Consider the following 24,993-nt stretch of genomic DNA (forward strand, 5'->3'; position numbering starts at 1 on the left):
CATCACTCTGCTAAAAAATAATTCCCTCAACACTGCCAAACTAGTTATGAAGTCTGCATTACTATTAATCTTCTCACTGTTCCTATCACCCATCTCCTCCTACTTATGACTGTAACCTTGTTGCTGGTATCCTTAAGATTTATATTGACTCACGTTTCCATCATAACTGGTTCTGCAAAATTTTGTGCCCATTTTATCATACAATCTTTAACCAATTCATTTTCTGAGTCTCTTTCTAACAAAACATTATGTGGGAAAAAATATGGGTTCAGAATGTTAAATTTACGCACTCAAAGAATTTGAGGGAAAATTTTTATAAAATGTTTTATAGGTGGCATTTAGATCCTAAGAAATTGTCATGCATGTATCCTAATGGTCAACCAAAATGTTGGAGATGTGACTGTTTGGATGCTACATATTATCATATATGGTGGACTTGCAAGAAAGTGAAGGCTTTCTGGATAAAAATTTGGTGGGTTATGCAAAATGTTCTCAAGAAAAAACTCCAATTTTCTCCTCAATTGTTTTTATTGGGCATAGTTAAGGGTTTTTCAATGGGTGAAACAAAATTGATATTGTATATGGTGACAGCAGCTAGGTTACTGATTGGTCAATATTGGAAAAGGGATGTTTTGCCTACTATTGAAGAATGGACTTTGAAGGTGGCCAGTTTTGCAGAAATGGCGAAGATATCAGCATACTTAAAAGACCGGACTCAAGAGACTTATGTATGGGAGTGGAAGAAATGGATAGATTATGTGCAGAATAAATACCAAACTAGGAAGTACCAGATAGCTTTTAGTTGAACGTTGTGTAGAAATGTATAGTATATAGGGGGTAGAATAGTTTAATGTTATATAGAAATGTATAGTACACAGGGGGGAGAATAGAAGGGCGGTAAAGTATGATATGATATAAAATGATTTGGATTTGGATTTCACCTTGGGGAAGTCATGGGAGGAGGGGAGGGTTAGGGAGGGTTAGGGAGGGAAAGGGGGGGGAATGGGAAAATTTGTATTTGTAAAACTTTTTCAATTAAAAAAAAAGATTTATATTGACTGTTTCCCTATTATCATTAAGTGTTGTACCTTATGATTCTTGACAAATGTATCTTTTCTTTTATGTACACCGAGAGCGTATGCACCAAGACAAATTCCTTGTGTGTCCAATCACACTTGGCCGATAAAGAATTCTATTACCTATTACCTATTGACAGCTGCTCTCCATAAGCTGGTGGAATCATGGCTAACTTTGAGAGATTTCAAAAGTTTTAAAGAAGCTTAAACATTTGCCTTCAACATCTGTAAGCCTGAAAATATTTTTGCACCTTGAGAACTCCAAAATGCAAAAATGGCTGGGGTTTGTTTTTTTTGCCCTACTCACCTCCTTGTGAGGATTTTCTGAGGTAAGAGCAAGGATGTTAATGAGTTATATGTAGCCTTGGCTTAGTTTTTGCTCCCTTTAAAAAAAACAGTGGTAATCACCATCAAGGCAGCTATTGCTGGCCCTGATCAGGTAACAAAAGTCAGGACAGGACTTTAAATAATAAACATGTGAAGAAGGACAAGGAGCAGATTTTAAAGAACCAAGCTCCTTTATTTTAAGCAAATTATAAATAAAACAGTATAATCAGATTCAGACAGAGTAAAGCTATGTCCAAACTTTCATTTATTTATTTATTTTGAAGAGGAAAAAAAATCTAGCTTTGCTTTGCATAGTAAGCAAAAGAGTAACAGTAAAGTAAAAATAATGATAAACTAGATTATATTTCGGGCAGGGGAGATGTTTATTGATTTTGTTTAGATAATTAAATATTTCTGTTCTACCTGTCATGTATTCTATCGCAAGGCAGCATATAAAATGAAAATTTCTTATTCAGGATAATAATCAATTCACATTTGGAATACAGATTCTGTATATTTATTTTATACCCTCACCCTTCCTAATGTTGCTTCCATACAAAATATCGCAATGAAGGAACATTCAGATCCACAGAAGCATTGCTCGATATTCTAGCACTATTTTTCCATTAATATTTTTGATTCAACTTTTATCTATGGAGATTCTAAGTCATCCAGGTCATGATTATCCCAAAGGTGTTTTTTCAAAAGGGAACTGGACTTTTTTTCACAAAAGGCAACTGGACTGTCAAAGTGAACCAAAGAACTGATTATCTTTCAGAACTGAAGAAGCTTCTTGGATGAGAAGCAAAACATCTTCGAGGAAAAACAAAGAAACTTCAGTTGCCTTTTGAAAAGCATCTTTGGGGTTCAATTTATTAAGTAGTGTTCTCCAACTATAATCTGAGCACACATCTGACAATTGTGGATATTTTAGTCTGGTGTATCTGGAGGGCAACAATTTTGTTTCAAAGGCTTAGAATCTCCGAGCTGAATAATTCCCTGTAGATCAATTAGTTGAATTCTCTACCCTATACTTTGATATATCACCGCTTATATTTAAAACAATGCCAAATAATTGGCAAGAAGACAAATTATCTTTCCATTAACTCTTTCTTTTCTGCTGTTTTATCTTTCCAGATTTTATGGTAATAACTAGATTTCATTATAAGACATGGATAGTTATATGCATATACATATATACATACATATACATTCATACACACACACACACGTCGTATATAGTATATATTATGTATATGTATATATGTATGCATATAGGTATATATATATGTATGTATATAGCTTATGTATATGTGTGTTATGTATGTGTATGAGTAAATATATACTTTCTTTTGAGAGCAGGCAACGGAATTTCATTTTTAATGTGTGCCAGTGTGCTCACAGTGTAAAAATTAATTACTTTGCTGGACTTTAAAAATTCAGCACATCTATATCTCCTTTTTTCTTTAAGGAATTAATATAAGCATATAACTTGTTTCCCCCAAAATAAGACATCCCCTGATAATAAGCCCAATCGGGCTTTTGAGCGCATGGCAATAAGGCCAAGCACATATTTCAGGATTCAAAAAAATATAAGACAGGGTCTTATTTTCGGGGAAACACGGTATATAATTTCTGCATTGGATCTTCATGGCAGAGCAATGCAGTATACCGAGGAGAGAGGTAATGTCCAAGATAAGATTGCTCACTATATTTTGTAGAACAGGATTTGAACAATAATTTGAATGAGACTTCCTCATTCAAATTAATCACAATCAGTATTACTTAAAGTCAAGTACTATAAGTGTGGTGCTCAGTGCTGGGGATGATGTAACATACATGTATGCCGACCGAAACACAAATCATAATAGTTTTGTGATAACTCACATCAAATTTTTAAAAATGCAGATACTCAAAATATCTAAAATGGCAATAAGATAACATTGAATACATTTGAATTTTATCTAGGGTTCCAAAATTCCCAGAAATCTTAGTGGACGATTTATTATCTGTCTGAACAAGTTACAATGGAGAGGAGAAAAGATAAGAATTAGGAAAGATAAGAGCCAGCAAAAGATTTGTGCTTTTGTGTATGAATCATAAAATACAGCTTACGTAGCAAGCTTTTAGATCAGAACCCTACAGAACATGAAGAAAATCTTCCCCCTAGCATATTTCAAATATTTACATGTATATATTAACAAACCAAAAGGCTAGAAATGTTCTTTTCTAAAGAAAGCTAACTAGTAGAATTCTCAAATTCAAAATCAGTGTCTCTATTCAGTGTGAAATATATGACGTCAGTTATCTTAAAAAGCTCTATCGATATCCTAATCATTTGTCCATTAGCAATGCCTCCTAAAAAACTTGAGAACATGGTGACATCTGCTCATACATCAAGCAGGTATAGAAGTCTTCAGTAACAGTATATCCTTACTGCAGGAAAGGCAGTAATGATTATCATCCTGGCAGACCAAAACAATACGAGGTTAACTTGCTTTGGTAAATAGCTGTTAAGAGAATTTGTTTTGAAAAAATACAGGAATCATATATTTTAAGAACGAAGTGCTGCTGTTTGTATTTTGTGCTAGAATTCCATTCCTACAAAAATGAAATTTGATTCCTAAAAACATATTACCCTAAATATAACAAGTGAAATCTGACAATCTAACAGATCACATAGTAGACTCACAAGTAGTTCCTTTCCAAATAAATCAGTAGTTCCAATTTTTTCCTTTATGTGAAGACTACATTGGCATCAAATGTTTTTAGGATTTCCATATAAGACAGCTGTTATAGCAATATAGTGTTTGGGGATACCACTGGCCACATAACCCTGCTTCATAAAACCCCTGAAGGACCGCACACACTTAAAAAAATATTTTAAAAGATTAGCAAAACCTCACAGGATTTTAATAAAAAGAAATAGAACCATTCTCACATGATTTGGTCACTAAATTTTGTGGGGAGGGGACTTCTACTATGGAGTACTTACAGTCCCATCGTGGACTATCCAAATGGGAACATTTGAGAATATGACACTATTATGTGCTGGATGACTTTTGTAAAAGGCCCAAAAGGCTTACAATCTAAATTTGATAGAGGAAGAAACATTAGAAAGGGAGAGGCAAGGGGATCAACAGATGAATATCGTTTATTAATTTTTAGATTTGTTTCTCAGTGTTTCAACCTGATGTACAAAGATGAAAATATATGACAGAAAAATAAGGCAAAGTACAGACTGTAAATGGCAACAATCAGCAACTAGAAAATACATAGTAGACAGTAGCAAACACAAGTATCAACTAGGAGACCCTAATTAAAAATACCCATGAAATGAAGCAAACTGAGATGGAAGCTTCAAACCCAAAGCTGATACACCTTCCTCATACTAATTCCACAGTTTAACAATTGCATCTCTGTAAATGGAAATGCCTTAGAAATTAAATAGAGATTGCACAGATGAACAAATAAATATACAATATGTAGACAAATTCAGTTTTATACATAGAGGAATAGCCTCTAAGAAAAGTCAGCCCCACCCTATTTAAGCTAAAGCCTTGAACTGAAGCTGGAATAGATCAATAACCAATGAAATTTGTGGACTGCCAACACTAGAATACCAACTATTCTCAACTGTTTCTTGAGATGATGATGCATGCTTTAGTTATATCCCAATCTGAATCACCGTAATAGTTTTGACACTCCAACTAGCCCATAATGACGGGACTGGTCAAAGGAGTTAAATTACAGTTCCACTCACTTTTAGTCTGTTTCTGAGGCTATGATAAAGCCATTTATTATTAGCCATTTGTTATTATTAAAACCATCAGGAGAAACTCTTTTCCTACCACTATTACCTCACATCTTCTGAGATTGTAAGAAAAGGCCTTCTTGGGGAGCATCCTCAGGCTTTGAACCCTTGCCATCTGAGATTAAGCTAGCATCCCCCTTTCTTCTTTCCCTCCCAAGCTATCTGATTTAGGATCAGAATTCTTTATACAATTGCTAGGAAACTTCTGGAACTTCAGATGAATGTGGCTTGAAGAAAGAATGGTTTCCTGAGTTCTCTGGAATATTTTTCACATACCTGGCTGGCAATGTTCAGTAGCACATTTTCCATTCAAAGAGGAGTGGCAGCTATGCCTATTTTTTATATTCATTATACTTCCCATTTAAAGCATCAATATGATGTGCAAGTTTCCATTTTATCCTCACAACAACCCTGTGAGGTAGGCTGAGAAACAGTGATTCATAAGGCTTCTTGGGAATGCAGCAGTGCACAGAAATAGTAAAAAAATATAAAGAACTCAACTCAGATGTCCCAACAAGAGTCTAAAACTCTAATTATATATATCACACTGGCTAAGAATTGTCCACTCTTGACTGACTGTACTCCATGGTCTTATAGGAGAATATTATCATGGGAAGCATTTCCTAATGGCAGAATGTATGAAACCATTTGATTTAGTATTAATCAGCAGAGTTTGTCATGCTGGAGTCGTAAAAGCATTGGTCCCAACCAAGCCAATAGCCAGAAGAATAAAATTACAACATCTATTTGCCCTTTTAGACAAAAACACATACCCACAGACACTTTTCACCTCTAATCCATAAAGCAACTAGAGCCTAGATGCCACAAAGTTTACATGCCAGTCATGAGATATTTTTGACCAACATTGCTATGTTTAGAACAGGAGACCTCAGGTATCCATGGAGATCTCTGTTTGTTGAGTACATGTTAAATACTGGCATAGCTTGGACTCACATACTTACCTCACTGCTAATTTTATCAGCGTTCCCTTTTGAAGGGGGCTGGTAACTCTCGGACAAGCTGTCAAATGCATCTGGATCACAAAGCTGGATGGTTTCCTGTGACCTATCACCCTGAACATTAAGCTGCTTGCCAGTCTGCAGGTTGCTTGACTGTGGCAACCTCTGCAAGTGAACATTGCCTTCGGCATTTCGACTAGCGGGTGGACGATAGATTTCAGCCGTTGGGCGTGAAGAACCATATGTTACTGTAACCAGAGGCTTCTTCCGAGGTAACCGATTCTCCTGTATAAAATTCAGATCTTCATCAATGAGATCATCTGGCTCAGGCTTAATGTCAATCACAGCTTCCAAGGAGGATAACTCCCGTAAAGGTTTTACAGTTGACATTAACAGGGATGGTGACCCATCATGACTGGGCTGCCTGTTGAGAAAGGGGGTGATTAACTTTGTCTGCCATCTTTTAAGAAACAGCTTTGCAATAAGGATAATGAGAAAGTCAATAGCAAAATAGGCACAAATATAATTTACAAATTCTGTACATCATTTGTTCATCTTAGCTACTGATATGGAATAAAAGGGCAACAATCTAATCTACAAATAGCTTTTATTTGATTTGACATTAGGGGGATTCTCCATTTTTCAATTATTTCCAACTGCTCTCACAACTATAGCAATAGCACTTAGACTTATATACCACTTCATAGTGCTTTTACAGCCCTCTCTAAGCGGTTTACAGAGTCAGTATATTGCCCCCAACAATCTGGGTCCTCATTTTACCCACCTCGGAAGGATGGAAGGCTGAGTCAACCTTGAGCCGGTGAGATTGGAACTGCCGAACTGCAGCTAGCAGTCAGCTGAAGTAGCCTGCAGTGCTGCACTCTAACCACTGCACCACCTCAGCTCTTCTATATTTGCAGAGGCAGGTTCCACTGAGCTTAATTTATTCTAAAGATACAATGACTAATATAGTACTTTCTGATGCTTCCTTGGAACGTGCCAGGTCAAGTATATTCCTATGTTTCTTTTAATTGAAAAAAAGATAAAAACAAAAACAAAGCAAGTAGCAGAGTTAAAAAGTAACATAAGATGTAATGAGTAGGTGAGGGGGAAAACAAAGCAAATAAAAAACAAATTTTACACTTGAGAGTATACATACATATGAACATGAATATGTATGTAATTTTAAGGAAAAATACAAGAAAGACAGCTGTCCTACTGTATCTTCTATCCATAACAACATTTCTAAAGATGAAAATAAACATTGAGGAGAACCATTCATAGCATTTCTAATAAATGCTGAACAGGGTTAAGCACATTTAATCTGTAGGACTTTCAAAACATTCAACTGAAATTTCAAACAGATTATTAGTTATAATAACTAATAACAGATTATTAGTTTTCCAGTGATTTCTGATATCTGGCAAATCAATACTTTATGTTGCATAAATTTATGTGTCTTAGAACATATGGATAATAAATCAGTAACAGAATTCATTATGAAAAACTACTGACTTATTTTCTCAATTTGTTCCAAAATTTTCTATTAGAAAAATCTGTCTAGTTAAGCATAGCCTTAAGCATAATTGATACCAATTCCAGCATAATTTAGAAATTGTACTATATAGTATAATTTTAACAGCATAAGGATTATCTTTGTAGTGAATTTTTGATAACTTTGTAAAAGAAGTTTAAAGAAATTCTGACATAATACATTCAAATGCTACCAGATTTCAAGATAACCTTCTGTGCTTAACCTACGAAGCTGTATAATGCTGATTAGATTTCCTGGCTGTATGTGAAATACTGTATCAATGTGAAAGAAAGATGATCGTGAATTTAAGGTAATTTTACTCTACCCAAAAGGGGCATAGAAATAAATACTGGTAGTCATTGTTTAATGATGACAATTGGTATTGGCAACTCGGTTATTAAGTGAAGCATAAAAATCATGTGACCACATCTGTGCTTATGAATTTACACAAAATAATGTGTATCAACTGACAGTAATAGCAAACACATGACTGAGAGACATGCTGTAGCCATCCTGTATGATCATTGGTCACAAAGCTATTTTTAATCACAGTCATAAGTTTGAACAATCACTGTCCGAGGCGGTCACTAAATCACTATAATGGCCAAGTTCTTCTCTTTGTTACATTCAAGTTTTCAGCTGAAATCCATTCCCAAATTAAGGTGTTTATGTGAAGAATTTACATCTATCTATCTATCTATCTATCTATCTATCTATCTATCTATCTACGCACACACACAAACACACACATATAAAATCACATTAAATGACTAATACCTAATTGATATTAATTCCCCATAAAACAAATCATTTAATAAGTAATAGCAGAACTGGAAAGAGAATGTAGGGGGAGAACAAAACTTGATAAAGTTGAGGCACAGAGATAATTGGATAGGAAGGAAATAAAACAAATGTGTTAAAATGTGTTTTAAAAATAATGACATCCATTACCAAATAATAAGTTATCTTCAGGCTTCTTTTATTTATCCATTTGCATTTTTATCCATTTACCTTATATCTTCCATTATTTTCAGTGAATTTAACACTCCTATTCAGGTTATTTGGGGAGGAGAAAACACTCATAAATACAAGACCCACGCACAGGCACAGACACAGACATGTAAATGGATTTTATTGGCTTTCTTTAGAGAAAACCATGAGAGACTTTAACCCAGTCCTTTGTTCATAAATGTGGTCACAGCCAGAAAGAGATACAGGTAAGCTGGGGAATAAACATGAACTACCTGGAAAAGCAGACATGATGCTCAGGAGCAATTTCACCAATCAGAATGGGCAAACCCCTCTTCCCATGATTCTTTCTGCCTTTCTTTTTGAGTGCCCAAATTGTTATTCAAACCTTTTGAATTTTCAAACTGTTAAATGTGCCAAGTGCCTGTTAAGAAATCGAGCCTTCAAGACAAGTGTACATTGAGTTGCAGCACCTTAGATTATCTGAGTAATCCTTCCATCAGTACTTTATCATAGACCAACATCCCCATAATACAGATGTGCACCTCAATTTAAGCTAAACAGCTAACCATGATTTATGGATTACTCATGTGCTGTTATGTCCCGTTTTTCCACTCTTGCACCTCAGATCCTTTTTTATTCCCTCTTATTTCCAATTTCAAAGAAAGCCATCCGTCTGTTTCCAAGACTGTAAATTTAATTTTAAAGTATGTTTGCAGTCCTGAAGCATATATAAGTTATTGTATGTATGAACCATTGCTTTCTGGATTGGTTGCAATGGAAAATAATGTTTGTCAGTAAATAAGAACAGAGGGGAAAATACACAAGGGGAGAAAACACAAACACAAAGCTTCAGTTATCTGGGGCATTATACTTGAGGGAATCTAAGTAACATTAGCTATTCTTAAGACTACTTGGTGATTTTATGATGTAGCTGAGATCTCAACCACAAATGTTGTGATGTTCAATACCATTCATCTGCAATGTATCATTAACTCCTAATAACTCAGTGAGAATCTTACCGAAGAGCAGCAGCTCTCTGTTCCTGAGAACTAGTAGAAACTCGGAAGTCGATTCTTTCAGGTCGAGAACTTGAGACTGTAAGAGGCTGTAGGATTTCTTCTCCAGTCCTCTCCTCACTCCCACCGGATGCATTTTTGCCAGAGGAGAGACTGCTCTCAAAAATATTAGATTCAGAAGATTTTAGGTTTGTGGGCTCTAGGAAAAGAAGTAAAATTGGTTTCACCTCAAAATTAAGGGTGATATTTATACAGAACTGCAAATTGCCTTCCACTGTGGATTCAATAAAAATATACATCCTCTTATTCATACTATACAAGAAACAATTTTTCAAATTCACATAACACTTTTTGTTACTCTTCTTGCCTAAACCATTGTAACCTTGTCTAAATAAACTTATGAATACTTTTTAGGGAATGCCAAAAATTTATATGAAAGTATGTGCGCACAGATTCTTTTCTCAAGAGTTATCTCAAAGATGGCATGTAGCCTTTACTTACCTGTAGTTACAGACCGAAGCTTATCTAAGACACCATGAAGCCTGAAAAATAAGAAAATATTTTAATAAGTTTTAAATTACAACAAATAAACTCAAGACCCCAAAGTTACATGCAGTTGCTGAAGGCCAGAGAGGTTGTCACCAAACTGTGTTTTCTATTATAAACTGAGAAAAGGGATCACCATATTATTTGTAATTACATTACAAGATATTTTAAGTTTATATGAAATCAAATCTAAATTCTTTCTGACCTTTTTTAATCCTAAACCTGCCTACTTTCTGGAATATGTCTCCAAGTGTATCATACAAAGATGAAATATGGTTCCCAGCTGCTCAAAACATGCACACTTCTTGCTTTAAATAAAATTTCTAAAGGCACTGTAAAAGGGCTTTTTAAAGATAATTTATGTTTAAATTAGAAACTAATACTTCAATAATCTTGTGTTGTCCTATACATCTTCAAACAGATTTACAGGAAGAAAGTCTGTAAGTTTTGATTTTAAGCTCCAAAATCATTATACTTCCTCTGCCTACCTTGTTAAGATTTATTTTTCTAACCCATGAAACTAACTAGATTGCTGTCCACTGCACTGCATCCTTTTCAGACTAGCATGGGAAATAGAAAATATTTAGAACAGAAATAAAGCGACTAAACTATTAAAAAGGTAGAAACCTATATCTTCACTAGTGCAAACTGTATGGTCCCTGGGGGAAGAGGTTTATCTTGTTTTTGCAAGTATCATTTTTCTCTTGAGCATGCAAATTATAATATCCCCATTCAGAAAAAAATATTTTTTGGTGTAGAGTTTTCAAAGGTAATCTGAGAAGAATAAAATATTTCAGTGTAAAAATTCTTAATGTAAACATTTTCTCTTCCTAGAAGAAAACATTTCATACTCAACATGTTTCCATTTTTCAATTCTTTGCAGCAGAATAAGCAAAAAATGACCTACAGAGGGAAAAAAAAGTAGGAAAAATGTTTTCTCCTCCCTTCTCCACATGGCTTTTCATCTTTAAGGATTATTTTTTGCAATGCTGTAGTGCTGTACTATTTTTGTGCCTTATAATAAGCACATTTATCGGTACATGGAACAGATGGAAGATACATACCATACAGTAAATCTCACAGTGTTGTTTCCTAGAAAAAGGGAAAGATCCTCTGTCATCTGTTCCTGGCTCTTCTTATTAGCCACCATGACCATAATATAATCCGGCAGTTCTTCATCTGATTTAAAGAATAGAGAATAAATCTAAAAATTAAATGTTAAAGCAGCAACTATAGTTTTATTTACTTAATCTCCCAATAGGCTAATCAAACTATTTTCCCATCTTCATTCTAAGTCTATGAATGTGATGCACAGAGACCATTAAGAAAAATGTGTTCTTCAACTTTCAGGGAACAATGGTGAATTGAAGACAACTCCATAACAGCAGAGCTGACGGCCACGGTGAGAAAAGGAATTGATGAATGGATCACTTCCTTGGAACTCCTGTCCTGATCAAGAAGGCTAGGATTACCCACAGACTTCTCTCCAGCTCAGAGAGTCTGGGTAAAATCACCCTGCCTAAACCACAGTTCGGCACCTTCAAATGAACACTGGATTTGCCTACTTCCTCTCAACTACTGTAGAAGTCACTTATTAACGATTTTCTGGTTGTTAAGAATCTTCTGAAGGGCAAGTTTCATCACATTGGGTGAATTCCTTCTATCTGGTATTTTATTGGATAAAAAAAGTTTCATATAAGTTTAAGATTTAAAAAGGAAAAACTTTTCAAAACAGCAAAAGAAGGATTAGAATGTGGACTCTGGAACAGTTCTAGATGGACTTCAAAGAATATTTCCTATGCTTATGGGGTATTTAAAATTTTGTAAAAGAATATCTGAATACTGGGAAATAAATTTTAAGAAATCTTCCTGTGGGAAAGTTTTGCTGATTGGAAAATAAACATATGATAAGAGGGGAATTTGAAAGTTAACTAGAGGGAACCAGAAAGAATTAAAGATTACAATTAAAGAGAGCCATTAATACAATGGGGCAATATTATTCAACTATAGAAATTAAGGCTGCCTGGGAACAATGTACAGTCTCTCAGAAATTATCTACAAGTTTGTCTGAAAAAAAAATACATATATGAGGCAGCTAAATTTTGTGAATATCAAAAATCCATCAAATGCTGATGGGCCAATTGCCCACAATGTATTCTCTGTAAATATAATTCAGTGTAATTCATTTAAATTTTATATATTATAACTTGGTTAATACTAGTAGCTTTAGATACTCTTACTTTGATGTAATTGTAGATGCTATCATATTTAATATAATTTTAATGTTTACATTATAATTTAATTTAGGCTGTATTCTGAACCTCAATTATAGATGTTAGCCGGGTTGTTTTAGAAATGTATTTTAATTCGGTCTTAAACTTTATTTTGTTTAGCATCTGTATTGGTCTATGACTGCAATAAACTGAATTGAATTGGATGTGAGAGGATATATAAGAAAAACAAATCTTACTGTATAAAACAGAGACTAATGTTACTTTGACTGAATTTGAAAATGCCAGAGGAGTACAAGAGTGATATGGAAAAGAATGCCACAATGGATTTACATTTGCAACCAGTTGATGTCTTACTAACCAAAAGGGACATATAAATAATAAATCAGAAGAATGATTTGAAAAGTTTCTTATTTTGGATTTATGGAAGGGACATGTTAAACTACTGAAGCTGTTCCTGAAAGCAGACAAAGAGAAAATGATAAGAAATTAACTTTGATGGGATTAAAAAGCTTTATAAAAGTAAACTGTAGTAATATAAAGTGAATTTATTTGACCAAGGTTAAAATGTGTATGTTATGGTTCCTGCTAGCTCTTAATTGAACTTCTTTTTGATTAGGACTGAATTAGGAGAAAGATCTGTTTATAAAGGAAGAAGATAATTCTTTTGCTTTATTTCTAAGAGAAAGTGATAAGTACAAATAACAAAATGGATTTATTTGATCAAGATCAAAACGTGTGTTATTAATTTTTGTCAGCTCTTAATAAACTTTGGCTGATTAGAACTAAACAATGAGTTTTTTTATAATTGGATTATTGATAAAATATGAGCTATGGGAAGAAGAGGTATCTTTTTTATTGAAATAGTAGACGAGCTATTAAGCTACTGAAGCTGTTTAAACTTATCTGGAAGGAGAGGGGAGTCAGCTTTTATATATCTTTTCTCTTATTTTCTTTTTCCTATCTGCACTTTTTCTTTTCTTTTTTATATTTTTATTACTTTGTATTAGTATTTTATCTTTGTATTGTAAATTTTAATGAAGTTATTATTTTAAAAAATTGCTCTTCAAATAACAGTTGGACTATTTTTCCAGATCAATCTGTCTGCCAAATAAGACCATTATAACCTTTCTCAAGTGTCACTTTTTTAATGGTAGCTTTTCCAACTGGAATGCTTTCCATTTTTTGTTTTCCTATGCTTTTAAAAACAGCTAATGTTAGCATCTCAATGCCAAACACACCCTTTTGAAAAGAATGCTGCTAACATAAGTTTACATGTTTTTTTTTAATTTTCTATTTTTATAATTATTTTCTAGCTGCCCTTAGAAAACAGATTTATGGAAGAGGAAAATACAAACCAGGCAAATAACTAAACAGCCTACATATCAATACAAAATTACTATCAAACTTACCAACGTACGCTCCTAGTTCCTGTAGCTTCCCCTTTATAGCGCTCTATATGTACAGGACAAAAAGGGGAAAAAAACAAAAGAATTCTTACTTTTAAACCATCAATATTCTGAAATTGTTTCAAACATCTCAAAAATGAAATGTTATTTTTTTTTCAAGGGATCACATGAATAGCAAAACATTTTTAAAAACTTTATAAAGCATTATATTAATGCATGTGATAGGGCTGTACATGTTCCAAAAATTTTCAGAAGTGCTCTAATCTAGGCCTTACATCTTTTTCCTATTTATTAAAGTATACCAAATTTTCTTTGGACTTCAGTGCAAGCCTGAAAAAAAAGTTGCAGTTGTTTTAGAGTTGGATTAACTTTAATGAGTAAACTCCTTAAATCAGACTGTTTTTTCTACACTTGCACTGAAGCCTGAAAAGAGCAAATTGCATTAATGAACAGCAACCATACACTATGCTCATGTGAAATCTTAAAGCACTTCTTCCCAGTTATTTTTATAAAAATGCACAACCCTGATTGTATGCCAGTTATAGAGAACAGGTTCCTCACTTGAAAAACTCATCTAAAATTCAGCACAAGGGAAACTAATAGAAGATGACAAGGCAGGGCAAGAATTCATAAGATTCAATCTGCTTGCAACATGAGGTGGTTTTTTTAATGATGCATTTAAGGAGGAGATATACTATGAAAGCATTTAAATTAAATGTTTTCCTTTTTGGCTCAAAGATGATCTAATGAACATACTGACCTAGTTTACACATCGCATTATGATATAATGCAGTCTGCTAGGATTTGGCTTAACATGATGCATAAATTAAGCTCCTATAATGATCTATACTATAATAAATTATAAAAGCAGAGAAATGTAATAATAAACAGCTTCAATGGGGTTCTATGTTCATAGACTGCTATATTGCATATGACAATCAGATTATTTTATAAACGGATACAATATTTTGGAGACATAATATATATTTCAGCTGAGTATCCTTAAGGTTAGGAAAAATTTAGGAGATGTGTCAAGATTAAAACCAATTATAAAATAGTCAAATTACATGATAATTACGCTTTAATAAATCAAGCTTTAAAATATGAACTATAGGAAATACATAGAAATGGGGTGAGAAGGAAAAATTAACAACAGAATTGATTCTCAGCTGCCGAAGGAGATAATATAATCACTTGTTATCTATAAATTAAAGGTTCTGCAAATGAGATAAAGCTTATGATATAAGCAGCTGATGGCCAAGTCCCAGACTAAACAGACCAATGCCAAGAGAGATTACAAAACTTCTGAATTTTGAAGAGCTCCACCAGCCAAGTGAGAGCCTCCTTGATTAATCATTATATATAATTATCAGCAAGGAACATAACAAATATCCTAGATAAAACGCCATTGCCAAATGCAAGCGTAGATCTCATCCTTGGATTGCTCAATATCTCTCACAGATTCTGCAGTGTAGAACTGTTCATTTTGGATTATATAGAAGGGTGAAGTTAAATATAATTTTGCCTCAACTTTGTGCCTAAAAACTCTATATGCAACATCCAGAACCTGTGCACAACGTATCCAGAGTGGATCATGGTATGCAGGCATCCCCAACCACCCCTCCCTAGAATTGCATTTGCAACCCTTGAAATATGTTGAGTTCACACTGCTGAATTTCTATGGGGGAAAAATGGTAATGGAAATGAAAGGCCTCTTACAAGGCAGAAGATTCTCGGACCCATCCCTAAATCTAAAATTGAACACACATATAAAAAAGCACAACTTTCCAGCTCTACCCCTTCAAGTGATATAATCACATCTTCAGAAAGCCTTCTGTGGTCTGTCAGCAGGTTAGAAACCATAGTTTAAACTAAGATGGAGCATCTTAGTGACAAACTGCATTTATGTTTGCTTTTATCTTCTTAGCGCCACCATCACTGAGGTGGTGGTAGTAAATAGGAAAGGTGCTAACCTATATTTATTTCCTCTTGTCTTCAAATACAGAGCCAAAAGCAACTATTAAAATCAAAGCCACTAAGGGCAATATTATGTGCCCTTCTAGAAATTCTGAATATTTATACAGCGGTCTTTGTCCAATGGGATTAACCAGCAAGTAAATATGCAAATAAATGCATTATTATTATTACTCATTCTGTAAGTCTTGCCTAGCATCTTTGGTCATGTAGAAGACAACCCACATTTTGCTTTATGTAGACATAAATCTGCAATATTAAAACCATATAACCTATATAATCCACATATTTAGGTCACATTTCAAGGAGAAATAAAACCTCCATTTAATTATATATATTTTAACTGTTCTGAAAATACAACTCCAGCATAGGATTATATGATTTAAAAATGAGAAGTAGGTCATGCTCCTGGCACATCTTACATAAAAATAAATCTCAACTGATTGTACATAGGCTTTCTTTCAAGTAATCCAAGTCAATGGACTGAAATGGGTGGCTATAGAAATTGAATAAATAAATCATGCAAAGAATCTCACTGTTAACATATTTTTCCTGACAAAAATTTCCACCCCTAAAACAGGACATTCTACACACCTACTTAAATTAAGTGCTTGAGAAATTACCCAGTTATGCTTTCAGATACTACAGTACAGTAGTACAGTGCGGTCCTTGACTTCTAATCATTCATTCAGTGACTGTTTAAAGTAACAGCAGCACTGAAAAAAAGTGACATGACTGGCTTTCACACTTACGACCACTGCAGCATCCCCATGGTCACATGATCAAAATTCAGGTACTTGGCAACCGGCATGTATTTATGGCAGTTGTGCTGTCCCAGGATCGTGTGATTACCATTTGCAATCTTTCCAGCTGGCAAAATCAATGAAGGAAGCCAGGTCCTCTTAACAACTGCATGATTCGTTTAACAACGAATGTGTGGCAATAAAGGTCATAAAATGGGGTGTAAATCACTTAACACTTTGTTAACTTGTTTAGCAACAGAAATTTTGGGCTCAGTTATGGTAGTAAGACGAGACTACCTGTGTTCTGATTTCTATGCTATTCACTTTATTAACAATGGAAGACTGTTAAAATCTAGTTTTTCCCTTAGATGCTAGATCAGGAGAGGAAGTGAGCTCAGAACATGCAGGTTTATAATGGAATTCTTATGGCCGCCAAGCCAAAAAGGTTGAGGACCGCTGCTTTAAGGTACTAAAGAATGGTATTATGGTTGTGCTTCTACATCCTCTGAAGCATTTTTTGAAGATCAAGTCCAAAGCATTGCACAATCCTAAAACTTAGTTACTTGATATGAAGTTAATTTCAAGCAAACAGCTTTCATAACATTTTATAAGATGACTAGAGGGATCTGTACGACTGAACTGAAATACACATTTTTACTTCTGCAGAACCAAGTAAACTAATCACTTTCTTGATTGAGCCACATAGTCTAAATTATCTGGTTTTGTTAGATAAGATTTTGATTGTTTATACTCAACAAATTTGCTGAGCAAAAGAGACAGAATTAAACATCGACTCCTGCAGCTACTAAGATATCATGCTACCTAGAGAAAAATAGTAAAAGAAAAAATACAGGTAATCCTTGAGTTATGACAGTTCACTTAGTGACTGTTCAAAGTTACTCGATAATCCATTCCCCAAGTATTTACGATAAGAGTTCCGAAATTATGAATGTTGCAGCATCACAGCAGTCATTCATCCTTATGAATGACTGCAAAGGCACTGCAAAATTCACCCTGCCTATTCTCCCCCTAGCTCCCCACAATTGCTTCCTCCCTCCCATCCTGCCACGCTGGATAATTTTGCTTCCAGCATCCAATCAGTTTGCAAGCGTTTTGCACACTGAGAGCGAAATGTTCTGAGGGCCGTGATGTCACACAACTTCAGGCCACCACTCTCTGAAAGAGCAGATGGATGCGATTTCACTGCCTCAAAGCAGCCCGTCAGCTTGTAAACGTTTTGTGCAGAAACTGGAAATTTCTGGGAGCCATGATCTTGCATAGCAGAGAGGCTGGAGACAGCTTGCTAGATCTTCACAAGATAAGTGACCCGGAGTGGCAGGATGGGGAGGGGGAAGCAATTGTGGGGAGCATGAAGTATCTCAGTGGGTCAGGGAAAGCCTTGGGAGGTCTTAAGCAGGTGGTCTGTTCCATTACTAGCCCCCCCCCATGGCCTTCCCCACCCTGAGATATTCATGTGCACTTAATGACCTGCATATTCGATTAGTGAATGTGGATTCAAAAGCAGAGAGTTCTCATGTTCATTTTACATGATTCACTCCAACGAATACTCAGATTAGGAATGTAACTGGCAGGCTCCATTACATTCGTAACTCAAGGATTACCTGTAACTTTGTAGGAATTAAATTGAACAAAAGGAGCAAGATTTTAAGGTACATTCGTTTGAGCATAAAATAAACAAAGAAAGCCTTTGCCATTTCTTACCAAGTAAACTTAGTTTCACTACATGAACTATTTTGTTCTTTAACAATAAAGCTAATCAAAGGATCCCTGCTTCCAGGTTACTATAGTAACCATGCCAAGAGGATTTCTGTACCTTTAGGAATTGCATAGAAGAGAAAATTATGCTAGTAATTGGAGAAAATGAAATACAGCTTTTCTTGTCATAACAGCATTATGACATAAATTCTGGCATGTGACAAAATCAAAAGCTTTATTTTGACTAGAAATATATCCCTTCACTATTTTTCTACATAGCTACATTTATATCAACAGAAGTATTTTCCAAATCAGTACTAATCTGTGTGGATTTCCAATTTACAAAACATTTTTTAAATAAAGAGCAGATTTTATATATGTATATAAACATTGGTTATCCATTCAAATTTTTTATGAATAATGATTGTATTTCGATCTGAAATTAAAAAAACAAAATAATTAAAAAACTTATAATTTGCTCATTTATCTGGAACAACTATAGTCCTATAAACATTTCAGCCTATTCACAAACTTTTACAAGCACTGAGAACCAAAGGCACGTGAGCACAATTGATTGTGCAGTGACCAATACCCTACATCCTCCCTCCTTTTTCATTTTCTAACTTCCTGTCAAGCACAAGAGCTGAAGATCTGCACTTTCATTCGCTTGAACACACAGCCATCTCACTATACAGTAGAATGAAGAACTAGATTCAAGTAAAAATGAGTACAGCGCCTTCCTTACACAATCCATGGAAATTTAAAAGTAAAAAGGCAAAGCTTGTGCAGTGGAAAGAACAAAAACATGCACCCCACTCCCTTGTGCCTTTATATTTGAAAGAATTTGTGGAATGGGCTTCATTTTTACATCAAATAAGAGTTTTGCTGGAATAATATATGAAGAAAGTTCCAAATTATTTAGGAAGAAATGGAAGATTCTTGATTAAGACTGTTGATGGCAAGGAGCACTTTCCTAAGCTGAAATCAGTCTTGTTGAGCAACACAAGATTTAATGAATTTAAGAACTGTTCTGAATCAGACCACAAGTCCATCTGATCAAACATTCTGTTCTCACAATAAATCGCCCATCATATGCCTTGAAAAAGCCAGCAAGCAAGACAATACTCACCTGCTTGTGCTCCCCAGCCAATGATACTGTCAGGCATATTGCTTCTGATATTAAAAGTACATAACCACAATCATACTAATAGGCACTGATTATCTTTCTCTCTCCTCCATGAATTTGACCATAGTATTCTCTTTCACAACTCTTTAAATTTATAGATAGCACTGCTTCTTGTAGTGATTATCTTTTTATTTTCCATTACATGCTAAATGAAGCAATTCTTTCATACATTGTTTTTCATAATATTTACTAAAGAACTGTTCATTACTCAAGGCTGCGAATGATACTGTAGGCTAATATTATGAGAAAAACTGTCCTTGATAACTCTCCTTGCACCATAAACAATTCTGTGTATCTCTTCTTTTTAGTAAATATTATGAAAACAAAAGATATCATTTAGTAATGTGATATTGCTTGAAAATCTGTTTATGCCTTTTGCTGAAAGAAGTCTAGTATATCTTATCTTTAAAACTATTTCTTTAAATGATGCCAAATATTTTTTTTTCTTTCTAGTGCAGTTGTTCCATACCTTTCATTACCTGGAGCACCTCTTCTGCAGGTTTTTTTTTTCCAATTTGAGGACAGGCAATTTGGATCAAAACTGTATCTACTATTTTTTTTTTAAATTTGATTTATATGCCGCCCTTCTCTGAAGACTCAGGGCGGCTTACAATGTGCTCAGCAATAGCCTTCATCCTTTTGTATATTTATACAAAGTCAGCTTATTGCCCCCACAACTGGGTCCTCAATTTACCTACCTTAGAAAGGATGGAAGGCTGAGTCAACCTTGAGCCTTGGCGAGATTCAAACCCTGCAGTAATTGCAGGCAGCTGGTCTTAATAACCAGCTTAATAACAGGGTGCCTTAAACCCCTGTACTACCAAGGCTCTTTACTATGACCACAACATTCGAGCTAATAGACTTTAAGACTGTGCTGCATGTTACTTACTTTAAATCCTTCACTTTGAGTGAACTGACAAGTCAAAAATGCTTAGACAGATAGATGCACATTGATTTATTAGATTATATACCACTTTTCATTCAGGAGAACGACATTATACACAGTACTTACTCCTCACAACCACTCTATGAGGTGTGTTAAACTAAGGAAGACTGACCCCAAGTTACTCACAGGAGTACCTGGGGATTTGGGCAGGGAGACAGAACAGATACGTTTATTAAGAAAGACATTGACTATAAAGGGAGAGACTACAGAATTAAAATTGATGAACGTCCATCAACGTGAATCGATAGCTACAGCTTTTAAGATACCTGCAGATTCCTGCTATTTTAATTTTTGCGTACAAAACTGTATTTTAACCGACCTTGTAGCAGCACTCCGCTTGTGGCGCCCATCAATTTCAAGGGATGAAGCGAGGAGGTGACCCTCGGAGAATGTCTATGGAGATTCTCAGTCAGCCGGGTCATGGTTATCCCAAAGGTGCTTTCCAGCTGCCTCTTGAAAAAGCACCTTTGGGTTAAACCTCGGAGGCAACCCCCGAAAAGAAGCCGACGCGCGGCAACCGGTTTCGGACAAAGCAACTTTCGGCCCTGCCATTGGTTGCGGGGAGAATGAAAAAGGGGGGGGGAGAGCGAGTCGGGGCCCACGCGGAAAAAAAATGTGGGGGAGGGGTAAGCGCTTCACCCCCCCCTCCAAATTTTCTTCGCCCGCCTTCCCCTTGTGGGAGGGGGGGGTGTCCCCTGCAGCCCTCATCGCCCTATGCCACCACACCGAGGTTTACGTCTCTCACCCGAATCTTCCGGCTGATCTCGGTGCCGATTTCCATGGCCACCGACACGGCCAAAGGCTTCCAGTCCCCACTCTTCCCGAAACCAGCTAGGCCCGACCCCAATCCAGCTACAGGCTGGAAGACAGAGAGAGAGAGAGAGAGGTGGAGAGGCAGAAAAAGAGTCGGGATAAAACCCAAGCAGGCCTCCGCCGACAGCGCCTCCTTTTGGTAGTGAGGCGGTAGTGGCGGTAGTGAGGAAAGAAAGCTCCTCCTTGCGGGCTTCACTGGACTCTTAGCCGAAGCGGAGCGTCCACTTTGAGGACGAAGGCGGCGGAGGCAACACTGGTACTAACGCGCCCTTCACAAGAAGCTTTTCTGGGCTGATGCTTTTCTCTGGGGAGGCAGCCGGCTTGTGGGTTGATTGTGCAACCTCTCCATGTCTCCTGGTGAATTAAAAGCACATTTGTCAGCCAAACAGCTATTCACCTCGAGTGGGTTGTTATGGCAACATTCGCCACAAAGGGTGTGTCAGGGGAGGTAGATCGAAGCCCATTTTCCAAAGGAAAAGAGGAGAGTCGAATATTTTAGATTGAGAGGCATTGTAAAGACCATTTTTAATAACATTTGTCCAGGTTTGAGAACTATATTTCCTTCTTGCATTTATTGTACATGTCATTCCATAATGTTCTGTAGGAGCACTTGAAAGAAATTTTTCACTCAGTTTGAGGGTGTGTCTTTTTCACTTAATATTTATAAACTTTTATTGTGTTTTCAGTGTATTTGATGCTAGTTTTAAAATAAGCAAAAAGTCCTGTGGCAACTTAAAAATTCTAACGATTCATTATGGAGTATTTAAAAATGTATTACAGGTAGTCCTTGACTTAAGATCACAATTGGGACCAGCAAGGTGGTTGTTAAGTGAATCACATCCAGTTTTACAATGTTTTTGCCACGATTGTTAAGAGAATCACTGCAGTTCTTAAGTGAATGGTCATTAAGTGAATTCAGCTTCCCCCTTTGACTTTGCTTATCAGAAGCCAACAGGAAAGGTCACAAATGGTGGTCACATGACCTTAACATAAATACATGCCAGTTGCCAAATGCCCAAATGATATGACTGCAAGGATGTTCCAGTGGTTGTACGTCGCTTTTTTCAGTGCCACTATAACTTTGAAAGGTCGCTAAATGAATGTATTTATGAACTTGTAGTTGTTCTGGTGACAACACATGTTTTCTTACAATAGGGCTGTATTAAAACTTGCGTGTACCTCCGCTATCTATGATGAATGGACAACAGTTACAAATAATTTCCTTTTTTGATTAATCTTATTGTGATCTAAGGTGGTATTTCTTTTTGATTGCTTCCTTAGGTTATTATCTCACTGAAAAGGATGCAGTGGAGATGAAGGAACTGGACAATTAGTACATTTGATGGAGGAAAAATCAAAACAAGAGCAGTCTATAAAGACATTGTTTTCTGTTATACCTATTAAGACCAAATTGGAAATTATCACTGAAGAGAGGAGTCATACAGAAGATTTATATAGTGGAGTATTGATTCTGACTTTTTATCAAGAATGATTATACTACTCAGATTCTTAGTTATGCAAACAATGGGTTGAAATTTAAACTAAAAGATCTTTTCAAAGACTTAAAAGGTTACAAAGCACTGAAATACTTAGAACTATTCTAAGGAAGGAACAATGCAAAAAGAGCAAAAACATCCATTCTGAGTATAATAATCTTGTAACAATGATACAGATCATAAAGAAATGTTAACTTCTAGAAGTGTCCCAGTCAGTACTTTCAAGAAGTTTTCATACTCTGCATGTAATTATTGATATAAAAAGCCTGTTTTTCCTAATGTGACTAATTTGTGTTTTTTCTTCATAATTCTCTGCAAGTATCTGCAAGAGGGAAGCTAGATATCTTTACACTGTTATCAGCTGACAAATTACAATTATTTTTGCTTCAGATTACAGACATTTTAAAATGCACCCACTGATCCATCTATAGTATATTGACAGTAAACCTAATTTAAGGAGAAAATTAAAATATTTTTCAGAACTGTAAAAATAAAACCAATGCATTTGGAAAGTCTGACTTTAATCAGAAAAGCTTAGCATAATAAAAAAACTGATCAGCTGCTATTTATTGTAAACCCCATATATATTTCTGCAATGGCCTTTTAGCCAAAGCAGCAGCTGTTCCATTGCTGACATTCTTGCTGCTAAACGTTCCAACTTTCTAAGGTAATGACTGCAAATGTACATAGTCTTCTCTTTGATGAGTGAAACTGATGCCTGCCACTTGTTTATATTTGATTTTTTCCAAAGCAACTTTCACATTAATTTTTAATTACTACATTTCACTACATAGTTTTCTGTGTTCACTGATCCTACAAAGGGCACTCTTATTTACATTAGATTTCATAGAGTTACATAAATGCAACATCGCTTATATACTTTCTTGATTGATAAAATTGATGATTAAGGAAATTGCTTAACTTTTTCTCAGTTCCCTACTATATGGCCCCTTCCCCTCATCTATTTTATAGACTATATCAGGGATATTAATTTTCCCAAGGGACCAAATGAGAAACTAGGACTGTTGTGGAGGGCATCAGCAGTGGGGAGCTCGACAAGAAGAGCCAAAGGGCCATATGTGGCCCATGGGCCGGAAAATGCCCACGTTTTAGACTATATTCTAGATTTTACAGTGGCTCTTGGATTTCCAGAAAAGGACTTTTGGTATACATTGAGAAGGAAGGACAGAAAACTTAAATTCCACAAAACATTTTGTAACTTTGGGTCCAAGTCACCATGTGTCCTCTCGCTGCTCCGCTAGCAACGGATGTGAAGAAAACGCTCCAGACAACGATTAGTTGCTTCAGCTGTTTAATCCTTTCGTGCAAGTCGGAGAACAACAAGTGACACCCAATGCAGTTCGCACAAAGTCGGCGTTAGCAGCGGCTGCCTCCTTATGCCGTTTTAAACCCTCGCGCCAGTTATTACAACGCCCTTCCGGGTATGGAGCTCATGGCGCATGCGCGCAGCGCTCTCTCTGCTAGTCAGAAAGTACTCGAAGAAGAGCCACCCTAGTCCGGCCGCTGCGTGACCGACCGCCTGGAAAGAAAACACCCCCACCACCAAGGTGCGTGTGAACCACCTACCACCCCCCCAACCAACCCCCCTCAGATCCTTTCTTGATGGTGGATGTCAGACAGGGTTACGTGGCCGCTGCGGATCACAGTGTTGAGGGATCTCGACAGGCGGCTCCCCCTACCAAGGCTGCTCCTGGAAGACATAAAGGAACCACATTAACATACATTTATCGCTCCAGGCACCCCACCTCATGGACCGGGCTTTAGCGGGTACCGTTTGTGAAATCGGTTAAGAAGGCGGTTAGCACGTACATCTGTGGCCCGCACCCAGGATGAATCCTCAATTGGATACCCTTTCCATTTGATCAAATAGTGCAAGATACCTCTGCTGATTTTAGAATCTAGTACTTCTTCTATTTCATATTGGTTTCCTTCTACCGGGCCAGGCTTTTTTACTTGTTCACGGCTATGTTCCGCCAATTTTAACAGGCTGCTATGGAACACAGGGTGAACCTTGCCTAACAGAGGTGGTAATTTTAATTGCACAGTCACCGGATTAATAACCTTTGTTACAGGAAAGGGCCCCATGTATTTGGGTCCTAGCTTGCGGCTAGGGGTTCGTAATCTTAAGTACTTCGTAGAAAGATATACCTGGTCTCCTACATTAAACGGTTTACACTCTGCTCGTTTCCTATCTGCTTGGGTTTTGTATGACCT

General features: G+C 36.1%; 1 protein-coding gene across 2 annotated transcripts in view; it reads right to left on the reverse strand.

Annotated features, from left to right (window-relative positions):
* ZC3H14 (zinc finger CCCH-type containing 14) overlaps positions 1-21,676 on the reverse strand; it is a 36,669-nt gene extending 14,993 nt beyond the window's left edge. Inside the window, exons 1-6 of one of the 2 annotated variants that reach the window (XM_034418290.2) lie at positions 21,195-21,676; positions 13,888-13,930; positions 11,309-11,423; positions 10,200-10,240; positions 9,702-9,897; positions 6,180-6,600 (exon numbers count right to left, since the gene is read on the reverse strand). In XM_034418290.2, the coding sequence (XP_034274181.1) occupies positions 6,180-6,600; positions 9,702-9,897; positions 10,200-10,240; positions 11,309-11,423; positions 13,888-13,930; positions 21,195-21,230 (852 nt within the window). In that variant the 5' untranslated portion in view covers positions 21,231-21,676. Of the gene's footprint in view, positions 1-6,179; positions 6,601-9,701; positions 9,898-10,199; positions 10,241-11,308; positions 11,424-13,887; positions 13,931-20,768 lie in introns of both variants that reach the window. The other variant, XM_034418291.3, reaches the window with a different exon arrangement.
* Between the last annotated feature and the right edge of the window lie 3,317 nt (positions 21,677-24,993).

The sequence above is a fragment of the Pantherophis guttatus genome, chromosome 1 (assembly GCF_059756535.1).
Source record: "Pantherophis guttatus breed Tessera chromosome 1, ASM5975653v1, whole genome shotgun sequence".
NCBI classification, from domain to species: Eukaryota; Metazoa; Chordata; class Lepidosauria; order Squamata; family Colubridae; genus Pantherophis; species Pantherophis guttatus.